This window comes from Perna viridis, chromosome 9 (assembly GCF_037379345.1).
Source record: "Perna viridis isolate PV_CMFRI_1.1 ecotype Kerala chromosome 9, ASM3737934v1, whole genome shotgun sequence".
NCBI classification, from domain to species: Eukaryota; Metazoa; Mollusca; class Bivalvia; order Mytilida; family Mytilidae; genus Perna; species Perna viridis.
In genome coordinates this window covers 6,152,391-6,164,008 of record NC_142453.1, presented here as the reverse complement: position 1 = coordinate 6,164,008, position 11,618 = coordinate 6,152,391, and the positions used below count along the sequence as shown (strand labels likewise).

At 36.0% G+C, this 11,618-nt stretch overlaps 1 protein-coding gene across 1 annotated transcript; it reads right to left on the bottom strand.

Moving 5' to 3' along the window:
- Positions 1-3,698: 3,698 nt before the first annotated feature.
- Positions 3,699-11,569, bottom strand: LOC148606471 (3 beta-hydroxysteroid dehydrogenase/Delta 5-->4-isomerase type 3-like). Its single transcript, XM_088545691.1, has 5 exons — positions 11,471-11,569; positions 10,884-11,033; positions 8,105-8,269; positions 6,840-7,052; positions 3,699-5,200 (listed from the first exon to the last, which is right to left on the bottom strand). The coding sequence occupies exons 2-5, from the start codon at positions 11,014-11,016 to the stop codon at positions 4,635-4,637; spliced, it is 1,077 nt and encodes a 358-aa protein (XP_088401817.1). The 5' UTR covers positions 11,017-11,033; positions 11,471-11,569; the 3' UTR covers positions 3,699-4,634.
- Positions 11,570-11,618: the final 49 nt, after the last annotated feature.

Sequence of the window (11,618 nt, the reverse complement as noted above, 5' to 3'; positions counted from 1 at the left end):
AAATAGTAGATACGAGAGGACCTGTTTAGAGGGGTGAATAAACGAAGCCTGTATAAAACTATCTTCCGGCCATGAATTTAACACTGAAAATGTTCTGTTGCGACCACCATACTTTTGTAATGGGAAATCCATACATGTAGGTCTTATTTGGAACGAAGCGGTTACGTAATACTTGATATAGAATTGATTCTTCACTTCGTCCAAAATTGAGACGTTTTCTGGGCTGTATATCGTCATCTTGCCCCGACTTTCGTTCGGAGCCAGGACTGCTGGTTTGATGACCTAAAATATATTAATCTGGAGGTCAACATTTTTCGGGAAGGCGTTGAGGTAGAGGCTTCATGATTTACATTATAATGATAAAATGATACATACTCTTGTACATATGTTGATATATATACGAAACGATGAAACATTACAAAAAAACTTCGATCATCTATGCATGACGAAAAGACAAAGACGGAAACAAAAACATCACATATAAAGTCGAAATCTCACACACACGCCTAAAATTGTTTAACATGCTAGCTGTAGTGTTCATTTATTTTTTTTTTATACACGATGAAACAAAGGTAAACCGGTGCAATGCACTATGGGAATAATATTAGCCCGGTGACCACATTTCAGAAAATGTAATCGTCATAAATAACATACGGCTATATTATGCAACAATCGATTCATGAAAACCTCTATTTCTTTTACAGTGGTCGTCAAATTGACAAATGGTGCAGTTTTCATTATTCGAGTTCAAAGGTCACCACCCCAAAAATGCAATTTTTGTTGTCAAAGTTCATTTTGTTACATGCATTCAAATGATATCGTTTTAAAATCATTTAACATTTTTAATTATTCTCTTTTTCTTTATGTAATTATGTATCTGCATTCTTATATTGTAAGCTTAGTGTCTTTACATTAAAAATAAGCGAAGGGTTTTTATAAAATTTTCAAAATAGGATGTCAGACGTACGGATTAAGAAATAAGCTCTGAGTTTATGCACCCCTCTCTTGTAACTCCATGGTAGAAAGGCTTATTTGCCAATTCTTAATAATTTCTATATTCTACAGCTAATTATGTTCAAGGTAAAATAAAGAATTATACATTTGTATATATATCAACTAAGGTATCGAAACACAATAATAAAAAATATAGAAGTCACCTTTTCATATTCCTTTTACTAGCATAAGCTCTTTTTCCGAATATTGCTTTATAACATAAAATGAGGGTACTACGGGGGTACATACATTTCATTCATATTTTAAATTGCTTCTGTGATCATTATATCAGATTTCACTTACTTTTAAAAGTACAGACATGATTTTCATGAAAACGCTGTGGACTAAGGCATTGAAACAACAATACTTTGCCATTAAAATAACCTTTCTTCCGAATACTGCTTAAAAAACATAGAGAGAGGGTAGGACCGGGGGTTACATTTCATTCATATTTAAAAAAAAAGTTGCTACTCTGATACTTATATTAAAAATATTTCGCTTACAAAAGTACATAAATAATATTCATGAACAAATAATCGCCAAGGACGTTACGAAATCCCTTAGTCGATCACGATCATACGAGTGTAAAGTGGTGAGTATATATTCTTAGCACGAAGACGACAATTACACCAAGTATGGGAACAGTCATGCAGCTGATCGTCAGAGTCACTCATAACGTGCGCTTGATTGGTTAACACAGCGTTACGAAAGAGTTTCGGAAATTTTTGTAGTTTATATCAACAAAGAGAGTCAAATTATATCCTCAAAGCTACGTTGTCTTAGCTTTATAATGAACAAATGAAGGGTGTTACGGATATACGGAAAGTGCAATCTATTTCTACTGAAAGTCTTTATTGTTATAGTGTTCTTTAAAAAGTTTAAAACCTACCGGATTTCGACGAAAGTGTCACCTTATTTGTGATTAAAGAAGGGGACAGGGGCGGATTTAGGCGGGGCGTGGCGGGCGTGCCCCCCCCTAAAATTTGCAAAGCATGGGTTGTCAGGGGTAGATTTAGGCTGTTTTAGGTTGAAACTCGAATTTCGCGCTCGCCAATTTTACCACAAAGATATCTACATTGTACCCACTCCAGAAGAATATTTCAAAAAATTAACCTAAGATATAAGAATTTAATTTTATAATGTGTTTTCTAGTTACATCGCAGAGTGCTGATTCTATGCACTTCTTCCGAGTAAGAGCGCAAATTTTCCCTCAGTTTATCATATATATTATTTATAGTAAGAATGTACCAATGACAAACTGTTTGTAGTTGAAACGATTAAAACAAGAAAAACTAGCAGAGCATTGGTATATTAAATATTGAAAATTTGCAATTTTTTTTGGCATTAAATAGACAAATGGTAATACCTGTTACTGTTATGTGTTTAGGAAGCATTTACATTGAAAATATGTATACATTTGTTCAAAATGAAAGACATCTTTACAAAACTGCATATGGGGGAGATAATCATATACATTATTGTTATCATAAATTAGATTTGATTATTCATAATAATTCTTTTGTGTTATTTAGATCTAAATATTAAACGCGAATACTTGATGCATGAATATTAAACATGCAGTTAACAGAATTATATATATATAGTGATGCAACACAATATTTGCTTTTATACATCCGAATTCACTTCCTAGTTTTACTTTTCTTGAGACCGACATACATTTTTGCATAAAGAATAATATTAAATCTTTTTAACATGTTTGTTACCAAAGCTGTTTCGACGTTGTTTCAATGTTGGTTCAGTGTTGGCTCACTGGTGGCTATGGTTTCGGCAAATGTGGAATAATGCAAATCATGTGATAATGGTTTTGATTTAAAAATTGAAATTTAACAATATTCTCAAGTAGAACAAGCTTCTAAAACAAGTTATTAAAGAGAAACATAAAAATGCAATGGTTATTCTGAATATAGTAGGACCAACGTTGGACCATCGTAGAGCCTTCTTATGATATGAAAGTATTTAAAATTTCAAAATGTCGTGTTTAACCATTTGTTTGTCAACTAAACACCATTTTGGTTAAAAAATAAATCAAAGAAATATTTCCGTAACTATCGACTACTACATTGGGCGAACGTCGTCTTGCGAACGCCAACTAAAAACGAACACACCAACCATCAGCCAATGTAGGCTCAACGGAGGCATGCAGTCTGGGATGTTTCCATTTAATATGCACATATTTTCATGACTTCCTGACCGACCAGTGCGGCATGCATGAGCGTCAAATAAACTTGCAATTTTTAAAAGACCTTACATATTATGATAATATGTGTCATTCCTTGTATTGAATGCTTTAAAAATTGCACATCCCTGTTCTCTCTCGACCTATCAACCCTCTGACTGTCAGCGGAACAATTTTTAACATTTAAAACCGTATCTAAAAAGGCCCACTAGATGTACTACCCAGGTGGTTTTACATGTACCTCGGCTTCCGATCCATTCTTCAATATAACAATTTTGAAATGAACAGTTCTAACAAAACAATAACAATGCATAGAGTATTCAGTCGCACTAAATCGAGAGCGTAGAGATATACGTGTAATAAACCTATAGAAGAAAATAAAATTGAATGCACAAACTAGTCTATAAAACTAGTGTACTAATCTAATACAGAAAATAGCATTCCAAAAACTCATATACCAGCGCTTGCCAGCCCATATGCGTCTCGGATGGACATTATACATTAGTACGTTAGTACATTGGCCGATCCTTGTTTTTTTCTGTCATTATGAAGTTTACTTTGTACCATCACCAGAAACAGACGGCTGACTACGCTTCGTTCCTCACTCCTGACCTACAGCTGACTACGCTTCGTACCCCACTCCGGACGCACAGCTGACTATGCTTCGCACCTAACAAAAAGCCCTCGGCTGATTATGCTTCCTACCCGATTCTCCAACGATAGAGTGAGGTACGAAGCTTCTTCAATCGATCGTGGGTTTCCAACGATGTAATGTCACCCTCTCGTCTGTTAATAGTCACAGCCGAAGATACACGTAAATTACATGTAATGTTCTATTATATTACAAGTATTCAGTTATGTGTTCTCAGCCATGCGCTTCAGTTATGTGTTCTCGGTCATACGCTTCAGTTATGCGTTCTTGGCCAAGTGCTTCAGTTATGTGCTCTCGGCCATACACTTAAGTTATGCGTTCTTGGCCAAGCGCTTCAGTTGTGTGTTCTCTGCCAAGCGCTTCAGATATGTGTTCTCGGCCAGGCTCTTCAGTTATGTGTTCTCGGCCAAGCGCTTCAGGTATGTGTTCTTGGTCAAGCGCTTGTTATTTTTGATTAATTTTGTTGTTTTGTAGTTGGATTTTTTTGTATTTGTTTGTTTTTTTTAATGTTTTGTTTTGTTTAGCTTCTATTTTACATGTAAAAAACAGTTGTCTCTTTAAATTGTTGAACTGATACTTATGATCAGCCAAATAAGAAACTACCCCTTTTAGAAGTAACAGCCTTTAAAAAATATATATACTTTTAAAATTGACTACAATATTGTATAAACTTAAAACATCACCACTTTTCGTTTTTATTCATTCAATTGATTTTGTCTTTGTTTTTGTTCTTTGTTTTTGTTTTTGTTTTTTTTTTTTTGTGTGCTTTCTTCTAGAAATCTAAAAATCCATTCACTTAGTCTTTTTATCGTCACTGAACAACGATTTATAATAATCCATAGAACGTCGCTGACATTCCTCTGGGAGGTAGAGAGGCTTGTATCCTAAAAGTTTATTTGCCTTACTTCCATCATATGTTGCAGTCATGTTCATAAAAGTTAATGTCGCCAAAGTTACTGGAATTTGAAGTCTTTTAGCCGACGAAAACGCCAACAAGATACACTGAACAATAAAAAGTAAGGTATATAAAATCCAATATGGAATAAAAGACCGATATGTAACGATGTTAAATTCGTCGAAATATGCCTTACAAAATCCTAACATAGATTGCTCCGGTGTGTCGTCTTTTAAAAGAAAAGCTTCACCACCAAAGGACGGCTTTGAGATCATTGTTCGCAATGCGCACGCAAATCCCCATGCTACATTTCCGGCATAAACGATATTGCACTTCCCGTTGCCACTAAAGTCAACCATTATTTTGCTCTTAATAGCAGTTTTGACTGCACTGGACACAAAATGATTGTCGAGTTCACCATATATTACCATCGGCCGTAGAGAGGCTGTCCTTATAGTTTTTCCTAGATAAAAAAAAAACAAAGCACTTAGGTTCAAGAACATTATGAAATTAATTCCGATAATACAAGTATTTCAAGTGTAAATATTTAGGAAGGTGTTGCAAGATAACCTAGGTCAATGATGATACATTTTTTGTCTAAATTGATTTTGCTTATCTGCATTGGCGGTTCAAAAAGGATCCGTTAGTTGGAACTCTTTTTATTTGAGCATTTTGTTAAGTTCGTGAGTTTTGAGGGCAAAATTGGCCAATAATCACTCCAGCAGTGCTAGAGGTTGTCTAGCCCCGTGCAGGTCCGGGTGTCAAAAGAATAGGCCTGCAGCAGCGCTAAGCTTGTCGTAAAAGGCGACTAAATAGTGCTCAGAAACCTAGCCGGGGGCTAGGCGCTCTGCCCACAGCGCAACTGGGATGTGTGCATGCTGGGGTTGTCGGGCTATAATACGGAAAACCTGACCGCAAACCATAGTGGTGCACCGTGTTGGGAAAGATGCCACGTTCCTCGCACGTTAAAGAACCCTGCTGTGGTATTCGATAGGAGTAGGAACCACTGCGCTCCGCCACAGGAGGCTAAATTGCCCAACCTTACCCATCCCTCCCTTTTTCTAGTGGCAATCAGAATTTGTCGACCCTACTGTCCTTGTGTCCCATCCCATTTTTCATTTCATCATCATTTCATGTTCATTTTATCATCCATTTCATGTTCATCGTCTGAATATAGCTGAAATACTGCTGCTCGGACGTTAAACCCCAACAATCAACAATCACAGAGGTTGTCTAGAAAGCTATTTTCTGACTTGGTACCATCCTAACCTCTAGCATCTGACATGTTGAAAGCCACCGCAAATGTGAATTAGCTAAACATGTGTTTTAAAATATCTCAAGTCTTTTATTTATATAAAATAAGTTTAACCTACCGGAAATCAAGCGATAAAAATCCTGTTAAATACCTAGAAAACATTTGTAACGAAGACAGTTATCGAAGCGACCATCCATTTTGAATTAAGTCACTGATTTTACGTATTAGGAGAGTTCTTCGTAATGTCATCACTTACCTGTGATTTGGGTTTGGTTGGCAAAAATCCATTGAGTGGCACGGGGCATCAACTTTAAATCAACATAACTTTTTTATTTTTTTAAGATAATTGAAAAATTCTTTTGGTTCCCAAAATTGCACATAAAATTCTTTTTATCCATTTCAATTTTTAAATAAATATTCAGTAATTAGACTTTATGTGCATGAGATTTTATTTATAACTTTATATGAAAATGGAGGTTTACAAATAAATATCATTACAAGTTTATTTTTCAAGTAAAAGATTTATAAATCAACGTACAAAGTATGAATTATTTTTTCTAAATGAAACATTCCACAGAACCAAAATTGGATATAAAGTAACAATGTTATAAAGTTTTGAAAATTGGGATTCTAATCATGAACTTTTCAATTGTTTATTCATTTGTTTATTTGCCAACCAATTTGACACTTAATGATATGCAAATTAGTGAATATGACATCACTAATGAGATTGGCGAACTCTCCTATATACAATATGTTTTTGACAAAACGAACTTAAAGTTGGTAAAGGCAATTCGTGGTAAAATATTACTTATACGACAACCGTGCTTTATATACATATATGTACTATTAGGTAATTGGGTGCCGTTCTTTCTCAACACAGCTCTTTCTGCCGCTTGCTTTGAGAGAGCATAATCCCCAAACAGCAGTTTAACTGGCTTAGTGTTGTCTTCTGTTCCATTAATTGTGTTGTCATACCCCTGCATAACATCTATTGAGCTACAATATAGAAATATCTCCACGTTTTCTTGTTGACATGCCTCAAGCAATACCTCCGTCCCTACAAAGAAGACGTTTTTGGCAATCAGATTAAAATACACGATCTGACATGTGCCAAGTCAATGGAGGGTAGCGTATAATTTAAGATTTAATTCTAATTAGATTGACATTTTTGGTAAATACACATTTGTTACTTCAAGCGGTTTTGAGGAGATAATAATTAAGAAAACGGATATATAAGAGATGGAGATCAAAATCATATCTCCTCCAAATAGACATCATACGGAGTATCATTTAAAAATGGAAATCGGCCATACGCTTCAGTTATGTGTTCTCGGCCAGGCTCTTCAGTTGTGAGTTCTTGGCCAAGTGCTTCAGTTATGTGTTCCCGGCCATACGCTTCAGTTATGTGTTCTCGGCCATACGCTTCAGTTATGTGTTCTTGGCCAAGCGCTTCAGTTATGTGTTCTCGGCCATACGCTTCAGTTATGTGTTCTTGGCCAAGCGCTTCAGTTATGTGTTCTTGGCCAAGCGCTTCGGTTATGTGTTCTCGGCCAAGCGCTTCAGTTATGTGTTCTTGCCCAAGCGCTTCGGTTATGTGTTCTCGGCCATACGCTTCAGTTATGTGTTCTCGGCCAAGCGCTTCAGTTATGTGTTCTCGGCCACACGCTTCAGTTATGTGTCCTTGGCCATTTCGTTTTAGACTATTCCTTTCGACTACTGCCTTGATTTTATCAGTTCGGTAACTCTGTTATTACCCTCCATGTGAGTGTTCTTCAAACCAAATTTAGTTGGAGTTATTTTTTATAAATTTGGTTTTGTTTTTGACTTATTATTTTTTTTTATTTTTATTTTGGTTTTCTTAGTTTGATTATTTGTTTGTTTTTCATCCATTGTTTGATTCCAGTGGAAGATTCAGTCGGAAGGATCCGGAGGTCGGACTCCCTTTCACGTTTTTTTTTAATTTGTACCGTTCGTGCAAAATGTGCGCATATTGGTAAATAATAGCCTATTCTTCTGAACCCCCTCCCCTTCTAAAAATTAATGGATCCGCCCCTGGATTCCCACTATGAAAACGTATCTGAGTGATTATGAATCTAAATACCAGTTCACCTTTCCGATTCACTTCATCAAGCAGTTCCTTGTTCGGAAACAACGCAACATCAATGTAAGCAGCTACATGAATTACGCATGTCACACCAGGTAAGACTTCCTCTAAATGGTCTTTGTCTCCAATATTGCCAAGGAAACTAACAACTGGAATTGTGTTTGGATATTCTAAAAAAAATTACAAAGGCATTGTAACATCGTGGTTACTTATATAAATGATAATTGCGTAAATTTAAATATTAGCGCACAAGAGTACCATGTTTCAAAACATTGGAGGGGATTAACACAAATTGCGGATCCAGAAGGTGAAGGGGATTGGCACTCCTCTTTTTTTAATGGAAATTTTGTAATTTTCATGTGTAAAATAGACAAAAAATGGTAAATAATATCCTAGAACCCGCTTTTTTTATGAACCCCAGCTGGCACCCCTCCTTTTCAAAGTGTCTGGATCCGCACCTGAACACTAGGTGCACACACTAGCTGCAGGAACGAAGATACTCCTAAAATGTAAGCGGTTGTAATTTCGTTCTTCGTGAGGTCTTTAATTTTGATGAAAGTTTTAAGTAGGTCAATGAGTGCCAATGCTACATCAGTTTTCAAAGATCCCGATGTAGCAAAAACATTGTCTACTATACATGAAAAATATGTTGTCATACCAGCAGACAAAGCCCAAAACAACATTGTTTTTGTCAGCAAAACGTTTTACATCCAATGTTTTTTGGAGACAATCAGTTCAAGACTATTATCAGAATATAATACCATTAAAAGCTACGATTTCTCAACACTGTATACTTCTATTTCCCACACTCACTTAAAATCCCGACTCAAAAACATTATACATCGCTGGTTTTTTTTTCAAAAAGATGGTACACCTAGATACATATATATAGTTCGTGGTAGAGTTTCCTCATAAAAATTTTGTGAAAAATAATTCCAAATCATTTTCCAAATATACAGAAGAAGATGTTTACAAAATGCTGGAATTTTTAATCGACGACATGTTTGTCCAGTGTGGTGGAAGTGTTTTTCAACAAACGGTCGGAATTCCAATGGGAACAAATTGTGCTCCTCTACTTGCTGACCTATTCCTTCACTCTTATGAGGCTGACTTTATAGCTGATCTGATCCGAAAGAAAGAATATCGTTTAGCAAGATCCTTTAATCTCAGTTTTCGCTATATAGATGACGTATTATCTTTAAACAATCCTAATTTCGGGGATTTAATACATCGCATCTACCCACAAAGAACTTGAGATAAAGGATACTACAGACACTGTTAGGTCAGCCTCATATCTTGACCTACACTTTGAAATCGATGGTAAAGGAAAACTATTGACCAAACTTTACGACAAACGTGATGACCTTTCATTCAGAATTGTCTACTTTCGTTTCGATCTTCTGTGGCAACATCCCTTCAGCACCTGCGTATGGATTGTTCATATCATAACTCGTACGTTATGCCAGAGCTTGCCGAAACTACGCAGACTTTTTGTATCATGCTAGACTTCTATCAAATAGGCTTATGGAACAGGGTTATGTTGCTACAAGATTGAAGTCATCACTACAGAAGTTTTATGGTCGTCGTCATAAACTCGTTGATCGCTATGGTGTATCCATCTGCGCCATGAAAACTGATTTGTTTAACGTGTCATAGTTTTTTCTTTCCTCTTTCGTCTACCCCGGACTTGACATATTAGGAACAACTTGGCGGGTGTTTCTAGAAAAGCAGATGACGCTTACCCTACCGGTGCACCTGGTCCATGCTCCCAGTTTTTAGTGGAGTCCAAGTTGCTCCTTTGCTTTTTTTTACTTTGTATGTATGATTTTAGTTACTTTATGTTCTTTTTTGTGTATGTCTGTTTTCCATGTCTGGTCTTTGTTCCCGGATTTCATTCTTTTGATGACCACTATAACCTTGGTTCCCTTGATTACTCTTGCATATCCCAACAGGTAAGATGGGACCAAGTCAGAAATAGCTTTCCAGAGAATCTCTTGCACTACTGAAGTAGAACGCACAGCATAAATAACAAGAGCTGGTTTTGAATACTTTTGGTTGAAGATTACAGACGTGAATTAAAACAACGAACTGCAGAGAGATGAAACTCCCCAAGCATAGTCAGATAGCAGTTGAGATAACTTTTGGCTGTCGAATCCATCAACCCAAATCGATGTAAAAAGAAATGGTGTGTGCATTGCAGTGTCAATGGGAATTTTCAGTTTCGACGGACACATGTCAGTACTACATAATCATTATTTTTTATTCATTTGTTCCTTTTTTAAATATACACGTCCTGAGCTTTTAGGATATAACAAAGAAAGACACTGTATTAGCGGTACCATGTAACCAAATCCTAGATGTGCTCGAATGTCGCTGATTAAAATTTGAGGATGGCCTATTCAAATATATTGGACAATAGATACACCATTTATCTATATCTATTTCTACAACAAAGAAATTTTTCTACCACTAACACAGAGAAAGTAGTGGAATTTTAATTTAAACTTTAACTTCCAAATTATATAGACACAAATATTACGTGATGCTAGCAATTACGAAATTTAGAAATTATTTGCAGAATTTTCAACTACATGCCAGTGCAAACATCTACATGTACTTTTACTTGCGAGGCCAGGAATATTAAAAACTTGTTCGTCAGTGTGTTTTAGTCTTGGAATACATGTACTAGTCAGTGTTTTCCTTTCTTTCTCGTGGCATGATATTGGTGTCAAATTATGCGTACCATTATTGTCTTGCGCTGAAAATTTTAATTCGTTGACTTACCAAGTTTCTTTTCGAAAATCTGCATATCTAACACACGAATCTCTTTAACTACATCTGCCATGTTCTCCTGCAGAACTCTGATTACATGTTGTCCAACGCATCCATTCCCACCAGTTATTAAAACGATTGCCATGTCTTTATTTGTCTTGTCTGAAAAATTGTGTATAAGTGCAATATTTGTCCTCCCCCTTTTTCACCATTACGTGGCGGAGTATCATACCCTATTCTTTTTAAATAATCAACTAATTTTTATTAGCATAATAGGGTGTAGGACCCCTCCCTTAATTTATTTTGGATCCGCCTTTGTCAAAGGCAGGGTTCCAAGGATTTTGAATTAGTTCACGACCAAGCACCCTGATTTATCAGTTTGGCTATATATAGGTTTACGAATTGGCTTCTTAATTAGTAAATCTTTGGTAATTATGCACGACCAGTATTCGTTTACACAGCCTAGGATTATTTCTGGACGTCATTTGATGCAAGTAAAATATTGGTAATTCCTTTTACATGTATGTGCTTGCGCGCCAATATCGTGATACAAACACGTTTGAATTGGTTTATTAATCAAAATGCAACTGTCGCCTTACCTCTTGTCACTTTCGTATGTTTTCAGCCACATAACAATGTTATAATCTCTATAAAAAATGACCTTTAATGTTGACATGTTTTGCTTGGCTATATTTAGACATAACGAGTTATCAAGTTCGGTTAGCGGCGGAATTTAAAAACCGGGTA

What these genes read in the sequence shown, in the direction of transcription:
- LOC148606471 (XM_088545691.1), bottom strand. Translation starts at nt 11,016, where the DNA reads ATGGCAATCGTTTTAATAACTGGTGGGAATGGATGCGTTGGACAACAT. An exon ending in GATTTTCGAAAAGAAACTTG is followed by an intron (nt 8,270 to 10,883) that starts GTAAGTCAACGA and finishes AATTTTTTTTAG; the next exon opens with AATATCCAAACACAATTCCA. An exon ending in CGGCACCCAATTACCTAATA is followed by an intron (nt 5,201 to 6,839) that starts GTACATATATGT and finishes TTTTTTATCTAG; the next exon opens with GAAAAACTATAAGGACAGCC.